The sequence below is a fragment of the Drosophila elegans genome, unplaced genomic scaffold (assembly GCF_018152505.1).
Source record: "Drosophila elegans isolate 14027-0461.03 unplaced genomic scaffold, ASM1815250v1 contig_208, whole genome shotgun sequence".
Taxonomy (NCBI): domain Eukaryota; kingdom Metazoa; phylum Arthropoda; class Insecta; order Diptera; family Drosophilidae; genus Drosophila; species Drosophila elegans.
In genome coordinates this window covers 7941792-7961773 of record NW_024545578.1, presented here as the reverse complement: position 1 = coordinate 7961773, position 19982 = coordinate 7941792, and the positions used below count along the sequence as shown (strand labels likewise).

Genomic DNA, 19982 nt, shown 5'->3' with positions numbered 1-19982 from the left:
CAAAATCAAACGAATTTTGCAGTAATTTAAAACAGGTTCTTCACAAAATTCAAAACAATCTTTACGTTGGCTAACGGTTTAACGTAACAAGATTCGTAATGGGTTCATTACGAAAATCGACTGCTTTATTAAATATGAAAAGCAGTAAAATGCTAATTCGAAATTTTTAAGCTGCTTACTTCTGATTGGAAAAATTGGAAGATTCTTACTGCTTGAAAAATTAAAACGTAGTGGAGACTTAAACCATGTATAGTGGAGACTTTCTCTGCGACTAGCAGATACTCCAACCATTGTTTACTCGATGCCAGTATCGATTTGAGGAATACATTTTTCAGTGCTGAAAAACGACGATGCCATTCACACTCAATTATTATGGTAACATTGCATGCGACTGCCACGATGCCGATGTAACGTCGATAGTTGAGCATTAATTTTTCAGTGCTGAAAAACGACGCGAAGTGACTGTACTCACAATTGCGCGGTGATTGCCACCTGATGACATTCTCACAAAATACAACCTGAGAACCGTTGTGGCTGTTGATTTGATTCTTGTTGATATTTTGTATTTAAAAAGATGAAAGAAAAGGATCTGAAACGAGCTTATAACAATGTCCTGGCACAGGCTATATCCACCTCAAAGCAGTACCTGTTTGCGGGCAATCTATTTGGTGATATTTTCGTGCTTAGGTAAGACTTCTCGGCATGGTCAATCTTCACTTAATAAAGTTCGATTTCTTTAAAGGATTAAAGAACTGGACAAGGGTTCCGAGGAGCCCCCAGGCAAACTGAAGATCTTTCCGCAGGGCAGCGGTGTGGACATCAACTACCTGGCCTTCCATCGGGATTTCCTAATAGTGGGTGCAGTAGGCATGATTTACGGATTGCCCTGGAACGAGGAGGAGGAATCGCTGGCCACCAAGCGCTCCTGGGAGGTGAAGATACCCATGCAGGTGGACGCTGTCGAAGTGCCCGATGTGAACTCCATGTGGCTGGACTCGGCAACTAGCACGCTGTTCGCCGGCTGCGGTGATGGAGTAATCTACCAAGTGAGTCTGGAGGATGGACGCATTCAGCGGGAGTACCGTGGCCACACGGACTACGTGCACAGTGTGGTGGGCAATGCCAAGGGTCAGATCTTCTCGGGCGCTGAGGATGGCACCGTGCGAGTGTGGAGCACCAAGCAGCAGGAGCAGACCGCCTTGCTGGAGCCGCACAAGAATGCTAATCTACTGCGCCCAGATTGGGGCAAGTGGATCGGAGCAGTGGCGGTCAACGAGGATTGGCTCCTCTGCGGCGGTGGACCCAAGGCATCCATTTACCACCTGCGCTCTCTGGAGTGCACCCGGGTCTTTGACTTCCCAGGTCGCGTCCATCTGTGCGAATTCGTGGACGACTGCGTCTTGATTGGCGGCGAGCACAACCATGTGCAGTCCTACACCCTAAACGGAGTTCTGCAGGCCAATATTCCAGTGGAGCACACTGCCTGCTACTCCGCTGTCTGGCAAACCTCACCGATCAAGCTCATGTCCATTGCCGGCTTCAGCAACAAGTTGCACATCCTCAAGGACTTCCGCTTCCTGGACAGCAAGATCGAGCTATACGGCAATGTGCTGGGCGAGGGGGATAGCCAGGATGATGACGAGGAATTGATCGAGGATCCCATGATAGTTGAAGCGGCATGATAGAGGTTTAATAAATCTCTTTTTTGATAACATATTATATTTATATTTAAATTTCTCAGAGAAACTGATCATAGTGCTCATTCATACAACTGTTTCCTGTTATTCGGAGCACTTGATATTCGCTGCTGTTCACATTATTTTGGAAATCGCATTCTCCAAACGTTAAAATACCCTTTTCGCTAAGTGCAAAATCCTCTATCATTTTTATGAACTTTCTTGAAATGATTTCTTCATCAAGACGAATTGCTTTCCTTAGTGTCCCAACGTCAAACATCAAGAAGAAATCATCCCCGTGGACAGTACCTTTAAAAAGTATGTCTTTAGCTTGTGTTATTGTTTTAATACAACTTCATACAAACCAAAGAATATATCAGTGCGATTGGAAAGCACCTGACCCACTCCAGAAATAGCAGGATTGTCGTAGACAAACGAATAGACGGGACTATGACCATGTTTCCGGTGAAGATCTAGTGCTTCTGGCACGCTATTCTTGAAAAGAATGTCGGTGAACATCCGCTGCAAGTCCCAATAGCTCTCCACGCTGAATCGTCGATCTCCCAGATACTTCTGCCTCAGATCCCTAGAGAACTCGTCCATATCCTTAATAGTCTTCTTTGAGTCTCGGTAGAATAGTAAGTAGGGAGCCCAGTCGAACCAGCGATCGTTTAGTGTTTCTATCCAGGTCTCTCCGGTTGTCTTGTTCTTTTCCAACAGTAAAGCCGAATTATAGCCACCATCTTCAGTGGTGTAAGTCACAACCCAAGGGACTTGTGCAAACTTTCCGCTTTTGATCACATCTCTCGGATCTTGAGTGAGAAAGGCATCTGGAGCATCTGCTGGTTCCACAACAGGTCCAAAAGGCGTAAAGGGAACGTATGAAAACACGAGGAAGCTACGAACGGCGGAAACTATTTCCCTGGCCGGTTTGGACTTTAAACATTTCTTTAGTTCCACAGAGTCCGCTGCTTGTCCACATCCAACAATGCGCCCCAATTCAAAGGCTCGTCTTCGTCCCCCCTGCTGGACAACCCAAGGGTCAAGTGCATTTCCACTCACCGATATGGCTGCCCTGGCCAACTGGCTGAAGTCCTCATGCAGGAGCTGCAAGTGAGTGGAAGCTCCGCCTGCAGAATGACCAATGAGCACAATATTCTCCGGCATTCCACCGAAACTCGCTATGTTTTCCTTAATCCATCGAAGAGCCAGACGTTGATCTTTCAGTCCATAGTTTCCGGGCAAGTCCTTATCCCCGCTGCTGGCAAAGCCCAAAGGCCCAACGCGATAGCTTATTTTAACCAACAGCAGTCTGCCCTCGCGCATAATGTACTCGTGCCCATTTGACGCTGCTCCACCGAACATAAAGGCACCACCATGCAGGAGCACCACCACAGGGTAGCTGCTCCGAGTCGTATTCTTTGGCTTATAGACGCTCACGGTCAAGCAATCCTCCACCCCCTGGAGCTTTTCTTCCCTGAACTGGTTCCATTGTAGGCAGGCTACTGGTGGCTGCGTTGCGTTGAAAACATCCGCCCACCGTTTACTATACGGTTGAGGAGCTTCAAATCGGAGTTCCCCGATTGGGGATTCAGCATAGGGAACCGATTCGTAGCTGTAGTAGTGGCCGTTGTCCCTTCCACGCAGTTTTCCATTTGGGATCTCAACAACCAAGGGATCTGATGACAAGGCTGCTTCAGAAGACTCTAATTGCACCCAGAGCAAAATCAAGCACATCAACCACTTGAATATAGACATGTTCTCAAATCAGATGAATTCTTAACGCGACTGCCAACGAACAAAGGTTGCTTATTGCTTTATAGCCGCGAAAAACGAGTATTCCTATAAGAACAAACAAAATTAAACGCGTTTTGAGAATATTTCGGGTGTAACAACAGTCAGTCGGGAATTACTGAGTTAGCAATTAATTTAGTCTTACACTGAAAACATTTTTACAAACGCCTAGCTGCAAAAAGGAGCATTGCTACAGCAGAAAAACAAAAATTCAAGCAATTCAATAGAACACCAACCTACAATTTTCTGTTCCTTTACATCAAAAAATGTTTATTGATAGCTAGTATGTGCACTGCCATTTAGTACATTTATCCGCATGTTCTGCCATTCCTTTACTTTAATCACCATTCATTTTATAATACTAAAAAAAATGTTGAATGTATAATCTTCAGAACAGCCAAAATTACGATTTGTCGTTCACAAATTCTTTACATTATGAGAGCAATCATTACCTTTATTTACCAACATTTTAACAAAAAACGCTTTTTAAGGCTAGATAATTATTTTTTGATAAAAGAGAGAACAAAATTAAATGTAGATTGCGAACTCTGAAGCTATTTTCGCAATCACAAGTAAAACAAGAACATATTAACTACCCAAAGAACTAAGGCATAGCCTTGGCCAAAAGGCTCAAATCTTAATGAAGAGTTACAGGTAAACAGAAGCGTCTCTAGCGGATTGACCCACGATCAGGATCTCCTCCACCAAAACCTGCCATAGGTTGCTTGATCCACTGGAATATTTATTTAAAATTTTTCAGAGAAACTAATCATATTGCTCATTCTTACAACCCTTTCGTGTTATTCTGAGCACTTGATATTTTTTGCTGTTCACATTATTTTGGAAACTACATTCTCCAAATGACAGAGTGCCTTTATCGCTAAGTGCTAAATCCTCTAGCATCTTAATGAACTTTCTTGAAATAACTTCTTCATCAGGACGAATGGCTGTCCGTAGGGAAACACCGTCGAACATCAAGAAAATATCATCTCCATGTACGGTACCTTTAATAAGGCAAACATTAGCTAGAAAACATTATTTTAATACAACCTTATACTCACCGAAAAATACATCAGTGCGTTTTGAAAGCACCTGACCCAATCCAGAAACAGCAGGATTGTCGTAGACAGACGAATAGACGGGACTCTGACCATATTTCCGGTGAAGATCTAGTGCTTCTGGCACGCTATTCTTGAAAAGAATGTCGGTGAACATACGCTGCAAGTCCCAATAGCTCTCCACACTGAATCGCCGATCTCCCAGATACTGCTGCCTTAGATTCCTAGAGTACTCATCCATGTCTTTAATGGTCTTCTTTGAGTCTCGGTAAAAAAGCAAGTAGGGAGCCCAGTCGAACCAGCGATCGTTAAGTGTTTCTATCCGGGTCTCTCCGGTTGTCTTATTCTTTTCCAACAGTAAAGCGGCATTATAGCCACCATCTTCAGTGTTGTAAGTCACAATCCAAGGGACTTGTGCAAACTTTCCGCTTTTGATCACATCTCTGGGATCTTGAGTGAGAAAGGCATTTGGAGCATCTGCTGGCTCCACAACAGGTCCAAAAGGCGTAAAGGGAACGTATGAAAACACGAGGAAGCTACGAACGGCGGAAACTATTTCCCTGGCCGGTTTGGACTTTAAACATTTCTTTAGTTCCACAGAGTCCGCTGCTTGTCCACATCCAACAATGCGCCCCAATTCAAAGGCTCGTCTTCGTCCCCCCTGCTGGACAACCCAAGGGTCAAGTGCATTTCCACTCACCGATATGGCTGCCCTGGCCAACTGGCTGAAGTCCTCATGCAGCAGATGCAAATGAGTTGAAGCTCCGCCTGCAGAATGACCAATGAGCACAATATTCTCCGGCATTCCACCAAAACTTGCGATGTTTTGCTTGATCCATCGAAGAGCCAGCCGCTGATCTTTTAATCCATAGTTCCCCGGCAAGTTCTTATCACCCGTACTCGCGAAACCCAATGGACCCAAGCGATAGCTGATTTTTACCAAAATCATTTTTCCCTCGCGCATGATGTACTCTTGCCCATACGAAGCGGCTCCACCGAACATAAAGCAACCACCATGTAGAAGAACAACGACTGGGTAGCTGCTTCTAGTTTTGTTCTTCGGCCTGTAGATGCTCACGGTCAAGCAATCCTCCTCGCCTTGCAGCTTTTCATTCCTGAATTGTTTCCATTGCAGGCAGTCTACGGCTGGTTGTGTTGCATCGAAAATTTCCCGCCACTTTTGACTGTACGGTTGAGGAGCTTCGAATCGAAGTTCCCCGATTGGTGGTTCAGCATAGGGAACTGATTCGTAGCTGTAGTAGTTGCCATTGTCCCTTCCACGGAGTTTTCCATTCGGGATCTCAACAACCAGGGGATCTGATTCTGCTCCTGCTTTAGTATATTTTAATTTTGCCCAGAGCAAAACTAAGCAGATCAACCACTTAATCAAAAACATGTCCAAAATCCGACGAATCGTAAACGAGACTGCGAACAATCAAAAGGTTGCCTTTTGCTTTATAGCTTAAAGCTTATCACGTCCCATTACCATAGCTTTATTGTCGCAAAAACGACTCTTCCCCGAATGAACAAACTAAATTATACGCGTTTTGAGAATGCACTCAATCGGGAATCAACTCACTATCAATTAACTAAATACTACTCAGAACCAAATTTTAAATATGGCTTTCCAGAAACGTTACCAAATATCACCACTTTTAAGTCCATAACTTTTCTTACAGATGTCCGATTTTGAAAAGGCATAGCTCTATAAGTTTGTGGATTTAAACTCTGAAAATCTACATTTAAATTTTGGTTTGTAAATTTGGGTTGATTTTCTTGAAATTTTAATGTTACCCTTTTCCTTTTTTTCAAATATGGCTTTCCAGAAACGTTACCAAATATCACCACTTTTAAGTCCATAACTTTTCTTACAGATATCCGATTTTGAAAAGGCATAGCTCTATAAGTTTTTGGATTTAAGCTCTGAAAATCTGCATTAAAATGTTGGTTTGTAAATTTGGGTTGATTTTCCAAAAATGGAGTTTCAGAAAAGTTTGTAGAAAACTGACCTAAAACCAGCACTTCTAGGTGCAAACCTAGCAAAACCTAAAAGCAGACATTTTTTGTTTAATACTAATTTTTGTGTTTAATTAATTTATGTACCTAATAAATGAAAATATTTAATGCATAATGTTGTTAAATCAATAACAGTTTTATTTCGGTGAAGAACTTTAGGGAAACTGAACATACTGTTTGTTCTCACATCCGTTTTTGTCTATGGATAACAAATTAAATTTCTCACTGCCCACATTGTCCTGGAAAACGCATTCGCCATAGGTTAGTGTCCCGTTGTCACTCAGAGCAAAGTCCGCCAACATACTGATGAAATTTCTCGAAATGCTTTTCTCATCCGGACGCAACTGCGGATCTCGTACAACGTTTTCGAATATCAAAAAGTAGTCGTCTCCGTGCACCGTTCCTGAAAAGTGACCATTTAATTTAAGTTGATATAATAATAACGGTTCACATACCAAAATTAATATCCCTTCGTTCGGTCAGCACCTGGGCGATTCCTCTGTCGGCTGGGTTGTCATAAACAAAGGCATAGGCTGGACTCTTTCCATGTTTGCGATGAAGATCCAAGGAGTCCTGTGTGCTGTTCTTAAAGAGGACGTCCGTGAAGAGCTGCTGCAATTCCCAATAGTTTTGGCTTCTAAATCTCTGATCGCCCACATACTCCTGCCTAATTTTCCGGGAGTAATCGTCCATTTCCTCGATAGTCTTCTTTGAGTCCCGGTAGAATAGCAAATACGGGGCCCAGTCAAACCAGCGATCGTTAAGTTCCTCAAGCAATGTCTTTCCACATTTATTCGATTCTTCCAGTAGCAGGGCGGCGTTGTAGCCACCATCCTCAGTGACATAGGTCACGGCCCAGGGAACTTGTCCAAATTTCCCGCTCTTGATGACATCTCGGGGATCTTGGGTGATGAAGGCGTCGGGAGCATTCAGCGGTTCCACCACAGGTCCAAATGGTGCAAATGGAACATAGGAAAATATTAGGAAGCTTTGCACAGCACTTACTATTTCACTGGCAGTCTTGGATTTGAGACACTTTTTAAGGGTTGCCGAATCTGCAGCCAGTCCACAGCCCACAATGCGCCCCAGTTCAAGTGCTCGGCCTCGTCCTCCCTTCTGGACAACCCAAGGATCCAAGGCATTGCCGCTGAATGAGATCGCTGCCTTGGCCAGCTTGCCGAAGTCTTCACGTAGGAGCTGCAAATGAACCGATGCTCCTCCGGCGGAGTGACCCACGAGCAGGATGTTCTCTGGCTCTCCACCAAAGCGGGCTATGTTTGCCTTAATCCATTGCAGAGCCAGTCGTTGATCTTTCAGTCCGTAGTTTCCGGGTAAATCCGCATCACCGGTGCTCGCGAAACCCAGTGGACCCAAGCGATAGCTTATCTTCACCAGTATGAACTTGCCCTCCCGCATCACATTATCGTGCCCATTTTGCGCAGCTGCCCCGAACATGAAGGCACCTCCGTGAATGTGGGCCACCACGGGAAGGCCATTGCGACTGCTGCTCTTGGGCCTGTAGATGCTGACAGTCAGACAGTCCTCTTGGCCGGCCAACTTGTTGCCTCCCGGGGTGAACTGGTCCCACTGCAGGCACACCACCGGTGGCCGAGTGGCATCGAAAGTATCCAGCCACTTTTGTGTGTACGCCTGCGGCGCCTCAAATCGCAAGTCATCGATGGGGGGTTCGGCATACGGAATCGATTCGTAGCTGTAGTAGTTGCCATTATCGCGGCCACGAAGTTTGCCCTGGGGCAGCTCCACCATCAAGAGGGGATCATCCGGATCACTGCTCGCCGACGAACCGAGCCACAGGCAGCTCAGCACAAAGAACAATCTCAATCTCACGCAGTTCATGTTGCTTACTTTTCTGAATTCAGACCGCAACTGTCTTGAGAAGAGGAAATTGTCCCGCTTTTATTGAATCGATCGGTAGGCGGCTTATCGCCACCGAGACTCCCCACCACCTGAACAACCAGTCTCAATTGAGATCTGGGCACGCTATGCGATTAGATTTCTAATGCCTGATTTTGATTTGGGCAGATCTCTTCGTTGGACATCTATACGATAGCCGTATACATATTAAGGTTGTTAGATATCCACTTGATTTAATTTATTTTTTAGACATGCATCGCCTACGAAATATTTCCTTCCCCACAATAGGTGTTCTCACAAATTGATACAGCCGAAAAGTATGTACACTTTTAAGAAAAATGAAGGTCGAGTACTTGTTGAAATATATTTACATTTTCTGAATTCTTACATTTTCAAACCCGTCAAGAATAATAAAAGTAAATCAAGACAGTGTTTTTAGTATTTGTACATAATTTTTATATTGGATATACAGTATTACACATGTTTTATATTATATTACAAGTATATGTGTTATCTAAGAAATAGGGTTAAATCGCTTGAAAAAATAATGGTTGCTGGTAAATTAAGATCTATAAAATAGGAAATCTTTAAACATTTGCTTAGAACTCCAACTCTCCTGGCAAATATTTATCGATCAAAGTCTGATAATAAGGCCACAAAGCCTCAATATCCGGAACCACCTCGCTCTTGGTGTACAAATCGTAGCGACTGATGGGAAAATGGGTTATTAAACTGGGGTTTAAATTAAAAAAATAAATAAACTCACTTGAAGATCAGCACCCACTTCTTGGTCTCCGCATCTTGGGGAGCCTCCAGGTGCTTATAATCGCCGCCGTTGTGCCACGGGTAAAACGAGTGGAAGCGAATGATGTTGCATGCCACATGGGGCAGCTTAGTCTTGTTGTGCTTCAGCACAGAATACATGTACTCATCGTGTCCCCAGGACATCAGCAGATTGTCCACACCACAGTTGGGCTTGTAAATGCCCAACTCGGTGTTATAAGCGGGATTATCCCCGTCGGGATTTCCCTCGAAGCTCTCCTCCCGGTAAACAATGCTGTCGCCCCATCGACAGCCCACGGCGAAGGTGTCTCCGACCACCGCCCACTGGGGCTCATCGTAGAAGGCCATGATCTTGCCCAGATCGTGGATGAGGGCCGTCAGGTGCAGCCAATCGTGCTCCGGGAACTCGGCTCGTGCCCGTTCGGCGGCCTGGAAGGCGTGGATTATGTTGGGCAGATCCAGGTCGGGATCGGACTCGTCCACCAGATCGTTCAGCTTCTCCAGAGCCTCGCGCACAGTCATCTTAATCGTGTTGAACTTCAGCCAGCGATCGCGGCGACCTTATAAAAATAATCACAATTTAAATATAAAATGGATAGCTAAGTTCTGAGGAAAGGAAATATTTTTAATAACATATTAAATGGCTAACCTGTTTTGAACCCACACCTATACTTTGTAGATTCATTTCTAAATGAAGTCTACAACTGTAGCCCTTATGTTTAAGCCACATAGTTTTTATTTTGATGCTTTTGTGTTATTATTTTTATACTCATCTTATTGACAAATTTGTTATTCTTAATTCATTTTACAATAGCTTAATTTCTATGACTATTTTTTTGGTTCATGTGTTTTAATTCATGTCTAGGAATTAAAGTAGTTTAAAATGTTGTAATGTTTCTCACATTGAAATTTAACTAAATATTTTAACTCAATGTTTTTATAACTGTGCAATTTGTGCAATTTTTTATTAGATTCCAGGAATAATTTTAACGATAATTTTAAATTGAATCACATTTGATTAGGCTTTAAAAGTTTTTCTTTTGTCTAAGTTTTTAAGTTTAAAAAATTGCATATATTATTCAATATTATAATTATTATAATATTATTCAATAAAATGATTGATATCATAATTATTATTCCTTTTTAATTGCACTTGCTTTTGTAACTTACCCTTGACAAAGTCCACGGTCTGGTTCAAGTGCATCTGGCGATAGGTCTGACGCACACGTTCCTTTAGGGGATCGTTGGTGTCCACACTGTAGTCCCGGAATTTGGAGGGATTCTTGTCGGCAAATGTGGGCTCAGGGCGCATCAGTTCCGAAGGGTCCAGAAGATGGATATGGTTCTATCAATAAAATGCACTATTGTTTAAGACACTTTAAATCACTAAAAGTAAACCAATTTTTACCTCCGCAAGGATTCTCATTTTGAAGAAAATTAAATGTTAAGTAGTATTTAAGAACTTGAATTAGAATTTTGGGTAGTACCGCGCACTTAAGCAAGCAAAACACTTTTGAATCGCTGGGCGCTTAGATCTCACACTTTTATAGCCTGCCGACCATCGGAAATTAAACGGAATACACAATCACATTCCATATAGTACACTCTCTTCTATTCTAAGTGTACTCGAAAATGATTTATAGTATGTTTTTTATTTTTCAAAACACGAGAGTCGCCTGCGTCGCTTCCCGTGCGGCCTCTCCCAATCATTATCAATATTACGCCTGAAACCCGGGCTCAAACATTTATATCACCATATATAAGGAGAAACATAAGGCCTTTTAAATTGCATTACATTTGGTTTTAAAATTCCTTATCAGAAGTCCGGGACTCCCACACAAATTCTGCTCGACTTATCTAGAGCTGCATTACTTTTTATTTCGCTACATAAACTCATAAAACTGAAAACTGCACTTGACTGATAACATCGAAAGGTAGGCTATAAAAATACATAATGAGTCTGTTTCACATATATCTGGATCAAGTGCAAGGCCACGGCACTGAGTAACGATTCTGATGGTTGGGGTCGTTACTTGAGGACTCATGAATGTGTTTCTTTAAGTTTAAGATAAGAATTTACTCGACTCAATAGTTATATATTTTTTATATTTATATTATAAATAAATTTTGTTATTTTGTAAAATAGCAAAAGAAACAAAAACTTTTGCATAACAATAACGAAATCAAAAATCTAACGGGATAGTAACATGACTTCAACGGATTTCCAGCATGTGAGATCAGGCATACAATACTTCCCTAGATCAGAAGTCACGCCTTAAGCACCCAAAATATTCCTCCGATAGATCTCGGGCCATGGCTAACCTTGAACAACCGCCAGGAAAACAACAGGTCCATAGCCAAAAGCCAACGCTCCACATCCAGCGGTCAGACGAACGTCTAAAAGTAGAAACAACGGCCCGCAATCTGGGCACACAGTCATCAAGCTGAAGCTTAATGTGCCATCAAGGGGGGGATTGCCTAAAGAAAAGTTATCAGTCGTCTACAAACATGACGTCGATCCCATTCGATTCGATCCAGACTCACATTCGTCGCAAGTGCGAACTACAAGTTGAGATTTCACACTGCCCACGAAGGGGCGGACTGATCGCCATACTTAGAAGTGGATGGTGATGGTGATCTATATAGACCTGGGCCGGAGGGGCTTGTTCCAAGTTTCCCGAGTCGCAATATCGCCGTTCGTCACCATCAAGGGGTCAGTTTGTAACGATCTTTGTCAACAAACCTTATCACCTATTAGGGGAGCGTTTCGCACAAAGTACGGGTATTGGGGAAGCTGGGCGGCAATGGAAAAGTTTCATAATATTTTTATTTCACACCGATGCCGTTGCCCATGTCGATGCTGGTATCATCAATTAAATCAGATCGTGCCGGCGAATGCAATCGGTCGAGGAGAGAGTTATAAAAGTCAATAAAAGCAAACGGAAACTGGACAGGCCTTTAAATCGTTTTATTTATAGTATTGCTATTTTTACTGCATATCTAGATCGCATTTTGATTTCCCACTGCGCAGCATTGGCCCCAAGTTCTAGGTCGAATTCGCCATATTGTATGGTCGATCACATTCATAAACAAACATGATAAGGTTATTAAAATGCTATTATTATTCTATAATTAGGTAGGGGATCATACGTAAAGTTCGAGAGGTCGGATGGACAAAGCTATTAGACGCAGAATGGGCACAAATGGCAAACAACGATGATCAATCCGTTTTCCAAAATACAGAGTCCTCTCACTAGAGCCTCCTGCGAATCTATGTTGTCCCATAAATGAGATAACTGTTTGTTATAGAGAGGCTCCACCGTTTTTACTACGGCCTCAAGCAATTATAAATAAATCATGTTGGCGAGCTCGACTTTCGCCAGACGAACTCTTCGACTTTAATTCAAAAGTTGATATTTTGCTGATAGATTTGTGCACATGCTTGCAATAATTCATTAGGCTTCAGCTGACAGCCAGGGTCATCGGGTCATCAAAAGTACTCTCCCCTGCCAGCACAAGACTCTTAGATTACATTATCATGCGTCAAATAAATCAAGTACACAAGCAATCTAGACAGGATATGTTAAGCTGTCGAAAATACGTAATTTATCAGAAAAAAAGGGATTCATAATTTAAAGGAATTGTACATTTTTATGCTCGCCGAAAAGTATACATTACTATATGACATCTTTAAAATAAATACAGAAATAAAAACAGTGTAAAAAATTGAGAAGAAGTAATTAATATCTAAGAAAACGTGATCTTTAAAGCTCATGGCAAACATATAAAATTATTATAACACAAAGTCGCTTTGAATGTTTATTAAGTTAAAACCGAAACAAAATTTAACAAAGTCTTTTATTAATAAATCATTCATGACCTTTAAAACTTTTTTGCAATTATATAAAATTATTATTACAAAAAATCAATATAAATATAAACTTTAAATTAATGAGTACATTAACTAATGAATTCCGTAGTACTACAAAAAAATAACCCTTTAATAAGCTGTTAGTAATTCCACAACACAAGCAAACATAAATTAACAAAAAATACATTTTATTACGGTTTTATGTTTACAAAACTTAAGCCTAAAGTACATAAATAAAAAGCTTTGCCTGTGCCAAGCATTAAAAATCACAATGTGCAATTCCAAGTGGGTCACCCTCGCACTGACAGGCTTCTTTGGATGAAGGACGTTTAACGTTGGACGGACGCGAATACGAATACGGATGCGATACGGTTGAAGTTGACAGTCTTTGTGCGAGGTGCTGCATAATTGATGAGTAAAGGTATCGTACCAGCTGAAAAACTCCCCCCTTTTGGGCTTAATAATTTCCCTGTACTGCCGCCTAATTGTTTGCCCGTAGATATATATGGTTGACCTGCCGGCAGGAGCCCGTGCCGAGGAAATTACCGGCACTCGTGTTTGAACAACAAACAGCGACGGCGAACAAGAGCGGAAAATGTAAATTACAGCGCTTAATTGGACGCCTCAACGCATGCTAGGCATTTAACGATTTAACCTTCGATTCCCCGCCGCAGAATTCTAATTAAAAACCACTGAAAACGGAGGTCCTTAGCAGAGCCATGAGGACAAAACTGGGTAGCAGGACTGCCAGGCAAAGGGGCCTCCACCTCCCATTGCCAGCCGCATTTTCCGCATTGACAAACGGAATCGAGCCCATGTTGAATATCGGTACCACTATATAGTTCTTGTACAAGGTGCGATCGTTCAGCGGCTGGATGGGTCGGAAATTGTTCTTTAGATGATCATCATTGGCCGTCAGCAGTCGGAAAGCGCTCAACTAGGGAAAAATAAAAATTAAAATTAGTTTTGGGAAAAATGTCACGCTTAGGTAAACATTAAAATATAATAATAATTCCGTTTGACCTCTTTGTATTATCATCACTATAATAAATGAAAGCTACATGCTAATCAAACCAAACATACAAACATCTTTTCTACTATTTAAAATTATTAGTGCAATAATAAGGTTGACAAAAAATCACACTGTTTTTTATATAACTTCTATAATTTAAGTTCCACAAAGAATGACTTTTAAATATAATAAACTGACAAATGATGGCTTTATTTTGTTGGGTTAAGTAACTCTTTTGACCTAATATTTACTAATTGTCTCTTTTCATACAAGATATTTACCTGTTTCTCCGTAATGTCTATGGGCACTGTGAAATCGATCCAGGTAACCTCCTCACTGCATGGCGGAGTTGTCAGAGAACCAGTGTAGGTGTAGTAACTTTCCAAAGACTTCGAGATGTATTGTCCCAGGGGAAGTGGGTTGGTCATGTTCACGGTTTTGCCTTTCCGGTCAATCTGAGACAGCAAATTCGTGAAACCCTCATAGCCACCAGTTGAATTGTTGCTAATCTATAAATGGAGAGACATTACATTAAAAACGCTTGTTTTCCACAGTCAACAAGAGCTTCCTCACCTGAAAGAAGAAGGCCATCACGGCGATGCCATGATCCTTGTCCAGAGCGCTTGCAAAATCAGGATATTCGAGATTTCGCAAGACCACATGGAGCTCGGCGGGATAGGCATGGTTATCGACCAGGTCCTCGCTGCCTATCGTATCGTTCTCGCCCCAGTGGAAGTGGAACTGCTCGAACTGGTAGCCCAAAGGAGTTTTCTCCGCCAAAGGACCTCCTCTCACAGTCGGCACTGTGTCCTCGTCGAAACTCATCTTCACCAGCACCGTGTGACCATTATTCGACATTTGAAAGGCATGCGGCACCACGTTGAAATTAAAAAAGTCCAGCTTGGGAAACCTTTTCTCCACAGCCGTAACCTTGTCGATATTTATGGGACTCTGGTGTTTTCCACTGCATCGGGCATAATCTTCACCCCAGTGCTCGGGTCCATATCTGCCCTCATATCCAAAATCTTGGGCCAAAACAACCGAAGCTAAGAGAACAGTTTTCATTAAAATAGTTGTATTTAAATAAAATATTTATACGCTTAAACTTAGTAAGTAAATGGTTAAAATGACATGTACAGCCTAAATATTAAGTATTGATCTCTGCGACAACAAGTCTAAATTATATGAATTTATTTTTTGAGAGAAAACAAACAGAGACAGTTAATCGAGCTACTTGAGGTGCTAATTGAAAGATAATGTCGGTGACATTTCGTGACATCGAGTGGGTGTGTTATCACTAGACCTGTTGAGCAAAGCTATCAACTATTTTTGGTCGCGGCGAAAGCTATAAATACGCGATATGTGTGTCCTATTAATTTTGCACATTTTATTAATGTGGTGCCCGTCGTCATTGGGAATCAGTTCAGGCAGTTCAAACATCAAGACACCCGTAATTGCTCATTCAATTAGCATTTATCGAGCAACAGTTAACCGTGTAAAGTTCATTACAGTTTGCCGAGAATTTCTATAAAAGGGCGCAACTGTCAGTTGTAAATACCACTTGTAATATTTTTAATTTGTAAATGCCAGACAAAAATGTTGGGCTACAAAAAAGTGTAAACTAAAATAGCAAAATACATGTGCCAAATTATCTCTCATTAACGAGTTGCCATATCTATGATAAATTTAAGTAAATTATGGTATAATTTCTATTAGCCGCATGTTTAGAATACTGTTTCCCAAATTAGCTCACACCGTAACTAAATAAAGTTTATTGAGCTAATTGTAAAAATTACAGTAGAAACAATTTCCTATTACAAAAAATCCCTTTGTGATTGTCTACGACAGGTATCATGATCATTAAAGCTTCACACTGTGATTTCCTCCAGTTGTTAGTTGATTAAAAACCAAGATAATCGGGCATTTACAAAATGATAATGACTTAGTTAATTATTATTTTATAGTTTAACAACTTTTAAGTGACAATAAATTTTACTTATATATCTATCAACACGATAAAATAATTTATGATGATTTTCTGGAAAATGACATCAATCTGCAAAAATATTGTCTTACAACATTTTTCAATTTGTTAATTCGGTTACTTATTACACAAAGTTAAATTATTTACACATTAAACACTTTTTTTTCTGCGTGTAGCAAGGGCTATCACAGTCCTGACAATTGTTTAAATGTTTATAGCACTTCGTTATGAAAACACTGTGTGGCATATGTGGCTTAATTGCAGGCCTCGTATCTTGATTAAAGCATTTTTGTCAACAATGTCTCAGTATCAAGTTACTCCTTTGTTTGGCTACTATAGTATTATAGCTCACCACAAATCAAGATCGGGGCAATGACAATTGCAAGTGTGGTGTTGGTGTTGCGAGACCTCCCCATGATTTCACTTCGCCTTGGTGTAACTTTCGCGGAACACTTGCCTTATCGGGGCTATCTAGGCACTGTCACCAATCGCCACTAATTTACGAACTGTAACTATTTATGGCAACGGCAATGCACAAATCTGGCGGCTTACTGACTTATTTTCCGTGCTCGCCCGCCGAACGCGGTCACACAACTGCGGTTAGGGCCTCGACGAACCCGCAACTTATATCGCCTCGTCGGAGGTTTGTGTCTGCCGCCGATTGCTTCTGCTTGTGTTTGTGCTTGTGCTTCCGCTTCTGGCTCCGCTGTTTGCTGGCCAATCGAGTTGGAGGCCCAGGGGTCGGAAACTTTCCAATGTATCCACTCAAGTGCTGAGGAAGCGACCAATTCGCAGGCCAAGCCCAAACCAAATACCAGCCACAGCCGATTAAAATTTAAAAGGTTAATCATTTGGCTGACTTTACCTTGCCTTTGAATCGTGGTAACCGTTAAACTATTCCACTCAACTAGATTCTACAAACGGTACAATTTTGAGTGTTTCTTCATTACACGAAGCTACTAAAATAAAGTAACGACCCCAGAATATCGCCTTCTTTCGAGTGTTTATTGTGCTCATCTAATAATAAACGGTTTATTACTTCAATGTTTAATAAACAGAACGAAAATTATTGGTCTTTTAAAGGCTTGAAATGGCTTCAGTTAAGCTATAAAGTTTCATTTAGTTTTACGTTTTCCATACATTTACAAAATATTTATTGGCAATCACAATTACGATGTTCTTAATAACTTAAAATATTTAATTTATTAAGCTTTATAGCTTAAACTTAATTTGATTAAAATTATTCCCCTAAAATGTAATACAAATTAAAAGTGATGCAGTCGTTTTTAAACCATCGCCCCTAATTTGTCAGCCATGGGTGTACTTCTACACTATCACCCAAAGCTTTTGAAGTTTTCCGTTAGTTTAGTTCTACCTTCCAACATTATGTCTCTTTGATTGCTTCAGTATGCCGAGAAATCTAAGGTACCAGAGGGTATGCTAGATTCGAGCAGTCAAAAACCCCTATTAATTGAATGACTAATTGTGTGCGTGCTGGAATCAACTGACGATGAGTAACTGCCGAATCGGATGACTATCATAATCCAAGTCGGGGAAAGACCTGAAGACGAGACTGGACAGTCAAATTTCGATTGTTCAGGGGACTGTTGAAAGCGCTTGAAAAAAGTGAGGTTGAGGGGGTTACAAAACCGCAGGTTTTCAATGATCAACAGCCAGCAGTATTGTTTGAATGTGGCTGGTGAAATGTGGGGGACTTGAAGGGCTTATCTATATATCTGTGCGATACTTAGGCTGATTGCTTTGTTGTTTATCTTTGCATCACATGTCAAAGCCACAAATCGTAGAGAAATGGAAATGCACAGGCCATGCACATTAAGCGGCATTACTATTGCATGCTAATCGCGTTGTGCAGCTTGTTTGCCTTGCACTGCGTAACCAATTCCCCTGACATCGATACCTTTTCACTGTCACCAGAACCGATCAATAGTTTTCATTAAATTAATTTGTTTCACATACATATGAAATTTATAAAGCGAGCCCATCACTTGTACACATTGCAGGCTTTCGAAGGTTTAAGTTTTACAAATAAGAGTCAATGGCTGAAATTGTTTACTCTTTTGTTAGATTACCCAAATTCGATAAACAAAATATTCTATGCCAGATAACTGCGTTAATTACGCTGTATTTTCAGGACTGCGTTCAGATATCACTGATAATTTCATAAAGATTTCAAAACACTAGTTATTTGATTTTGCTATTTTAAAAGGTGGGAATATTTCAAAGGTACACTTTTGTTACAAAGCTTAAAAAACAGTATAAATACAAATTGATAAAGTATTTTATTAAAAAGAAAAGGTGTTAAGTCTAGTTAAAACTAGAAAATTGTTTCTTGTATTGTTATTAAATCATTGAAAGATTGGAATCGTCAGATGTCTTATTTTTTTACACTCTACGGATACTTGTTTAGCCCATTTACTTTACCGACTGACTCATCCCGCGAAGTTCGGCTTTGGCAATGGAAATTTTTACCAGAGCTGTTAAGCATTTCGCATTGTCGTTCATCAGGGCAAGCTGAGTGGGGCGTGTATTAAAACGACCTCCGTGATATGTCAAGCGGGAGCATAAATGTCTGTTTCCCCGAGCACAAAGTCTACAATCTGGAAAAGTTGCGCAGAGAACACTTACGCTTATGCCCGCTTTAGAATAGACTCTTTTTGTATTCCTATTTTTTTGTACAAGTCACTAATTACTCTGCTCGGGGTTTTGGGAAAATAAGAGTGGGGGAATGGCGGCGAAACCAGAAGTACACATCGAGACAGAGACAGTGATATAAACAGAGAGAGTAAGTGCTTTTTTCGTGCTTTGAATTACAAACTGAAAACAAAATATATACTACTAACCGGCGGCAAATGCGTAAATGTCGTATAATTTAGTGCCACAAAGCAAAACTTTTAATATCTAACCCGGGAAGACAACCTGCAAAAGTTTGAAGTATATCCTGCACATATAAATATGTATTTGCGTTTTTTTCAATACTCTTTGGAGAAGGTCTTACAAAATGTATCACATTTTAAAAACATTATATTATTTTAGATGTTAGAAGTATATACAAGTTTTTCTCATTTTTGTAATGGATTTAAGGATCAAATTTCTATCTTACCATAAATTGTTAAATGGGCTAGTAAATGTATAATAAAAGTCATAAATATTTAATACAGTGTATGTATTCCTTAATTTTAAAATTAAATAATAACAAACATTTTGTTGTGTACCTTTTTATTAAAGCATAAAATACAAAAATGTTGTATAGGTGTAATTCATATTTAAAAGTTTAAAATTAGAGATATTTTTAAATACCTCTACATTTTTAGTGTAAATATTTTAAGCTGTACTTTTTTTTAAGGGTATTAGAATATAACATTGGCAAATAAGAAAAACAACCATTTGAGCTGAATGTTTTTTATTTTCACTGATTACAAGCCCTCATTTTGGCCAAGTTAAGCCAAGAGCTCTTGCCAACAGCGAACACAGAAAACAACAGGGAATTACGAAAATAAAAAAATATGCACAGCTGAATAAATCGGCAGAAATGTAAAGAGTTTGGGCTCGTGAATGTAACCCGGAGCATTTGCCTTAGACCAGACAACGGCAAGCTGCAATCATTGTTGGACAGGTCAGAGAACAGCCAGTAAACAGCCAAGCCATCAGCAGCCACATCAATAATCATTAGAACTAAACTCGTTGGCATTTGCTAAGGGGAAAGCGGCAGCATGGGAAAACGGCCTTTATCCGTATTTATTTTTAATTAAAGTGCAACTGCCGACTGGCTGCGGCTGGCTTTGCTCAATTTACGAGCTCTGAAACGGTTCATGACGATGCTAAACCAGAAAAATGCCGCCAGTTTGTCATCGCCGCTCGAACTCTACTATTTCGTACCGCAGTCAACCGCATA

At 40.8% G+C, this 19982-nt stretch overlaps 6 protein-coding genes across 6 annotated transcripts; 1 reads left to right on the top strand and 5 right to left on the bottom strand.

The window, feature by feature from the left end:
- The first annotated feature begins 450 nt into the window (after positions 1–450).
- LOC108146824 (THO complex subunit 6) lies at positions 451–1716 on the top strand. The gene is made up of 2 exons (XM_017273015.2): positions 451–687; positions 743–1716. The coding sequence occupies exons 1-2, from the start codon at positions 575–577 to the stop codon at positions 1680–1682; spliced, it is 1053 nt and encodes a 350-aa protein (XP_017128504.1). The 5' UTR covers positions 451–574; the 3' UTR covers positions 1683–1716.
- Positions 1669–3461, bottom strand: LOC108146822 (esterase P-like). The gene is made up of 2 exons (XM_017273013.2): positions 2042–3461; positions 1669–1985 (listed from the first exon to the last, which is right to left on the bottom strand). The coding sequence occupies exons 1-2, from the start codon at positions 3432–3434 to the stop codon at positions 1738–1740; spliced, it is 1641 nt and encodes a 546-aa protein (XP_017128502.1). The 5' UTR covers positions 3435–3461; the 3' UTR covers positions 1669–1737.
- Positions 3462–4220: 759 nt separating this feature from the next.
- Positions 4221–5939, bottom strand: LOC108146823 (esterase P-like). Its single transcript, XM_017273014.2, has 2 exons — positions 4532–5939; positions 4221–4474 (listed from the first exon to the last, which is right to left on the bottom strand). The coding sequence occupies exons 1-2, from the start codon at positions 5922–5924 to the stop codon at positions 4236–4238; spliced, it is 1632 nt and encodes a 543-aa protein (XP_017128503.1). The 5' UTR covers positions 5925–5939; the 3' UTR covers positions 4221–4235.
- Positions 5940–6661: 722 nt separating this feature from the next.
- LOC108146911 (esterase-6) lies at positions 6662–8441 on the bottom strand. Its single transcript, XM_017273153.2, has 2 exons — positions 7000–8441; positions 6662–6947 (listed from the first exon to the last, which is right to left on the bottom strand). The coding sequence occupies exons 1-2, from the start codon at positions 8399–8401 to the stop codon at positions 6700–6702; spliced, it is 1650 nt and encodes a 549-aa protein (XP_017128642.1). The 5' UTR covers positions 8402–8441; the 3' UTR covers positions 6662–6699.
- Positions 8442–8851: 410 nt separating this feature from the next.
- LOC108146954 (inositol oxygenase) lies at positions 8852–10734 on the bottom strand. The gene is made up of 4 exons (XM_017273209.2): positions 10611–10734; positions 10373–10547; positions 9186–9762; positions 8852–9127 (listed from the first exon to the last, which is right to left on the bottom strand). Exons 1-4 carry the CDS (start codon positions 10626–10628, stop codon positions 9019–9021), a joined length of 879 nt encoding a protein of 292 aa, XP_017128698.1. The 5' UTR covers positions 10629–10734; the 3' UTR covers positions 8852–9018.
- Positions 10735–13240: 2506 nt separating this feature from the next.
- On the bottom strand, positions 13241–16681 carry LOC108146944 (carbonic anhydrase 1). The gene is made up of 4 exons (XM_017273198.2): positions 16422–16681; positions 14659–15131; positions 14367–14594; positions 13241–14010 (listed from the first exon to the last, which is right to left on the bottom strand). The coding sequence occupies exons 1-4, from the start codon at positions 16483–16485 to the stop codon at positions 13756–13758; spliced, it is 1020 nt and encodes a 339-aa protein (XP_017128687.1). The 5' UTR covers positions 16486–16681; the 3' UTR covers positions 13241–13755.
- Between the last annotated feature and the right edge of the window lie 3301 nt (positions 16682–19982).

Coding starts and splice junctions, on each gene's coding strand:
- LOC108146824 (XM_017273015.2), top strand. CDS start 575: ATGAAAGAAAAGGATCTGAAACGAGCTTATAACAATGTCCTGGCACAG. Junction 688..742: donor GGTGATATTTTCGTGCTTAG/GTAAGACTTCTC, acceptor ATTTCTTTAAAG/GATTAAAGAACTGGACAAGG.
- LOC108146822 (XM_017273013.2), bottom strand. CDS start 3,434: ATGTCTATATTCAAGTGGTTGATGTGCTTGATTTTGCTCTGGGTGCAA. Junction 1,986..2,041: donor TCGCACTGATATATTCTTTG/GTTTGTATGAAG, acceptor TACTTTTTAAAG/GTACTGTCCACGGGGATGAT.
- LOC108146823 (XM_017273014.2), bottom strand. CDS start 5,924: ATGTTTTTGATTAAGTGGTTGATCTGCTTAGTTTTGCTCTGGGCAAAA. Junction 4,475..4,531: donor ACGCACTGATGTATTTTTCG/GTGAGTATAAGG, acceptor GCCTTATTAAAG/GTACCGTACATGGAGATGAT.
- LOC108146911 (XM_017273153.2), bottom strand. CDS start 8,401: ATGAACTGCGTGAGATTGAGATTGTTCTTTGTGCTGAGCTGCCTGTGG. Junction 6,948..6,999: donor ACGAAGGGATATTAATTTTG/GTATGTGAACCG, acceptor GTCACTTTTCAG/GAACGGTGCACGGAGACGAC.
- LOC108146954 (XM_017273209.2), bottom strand. Junction 9,763..10,372: donor GACCGTGGACTTTGTCAAGG/GTAAGTTACAAA, acceptor TATTTTTATAAG/GTCGCCGCGATCGCTGGCTG. Junction 9,128..9,185: donor AAGTGGGTGCTGATCTTCAA/GTGAGTTTATTT, acceptor TTTTCCCATCAG/TCGCTACGATTTGTACACCA.
- LOC108146944 (XM_017273198.2), bottom strand. CDS start 16,485: ATGGGGAGGTCTCGCAACACCAACACCACACTTGCAATTGTCATTGCC. Junction 15,132..16,421: donor TGCCCCGATCTTGATTTGTG/GTGAGCTATAAT, acceptor CTGTTCTCTTAG/CTTCGGTTGTTTTGGCCCAA. Junction 14,011..14,366: donor TAGACATTACGGAGAAACAG/GTAAATATCTTG, acceptor ATTTTTCCCTAG/TTGAGCGCTTTCCGACTGCT.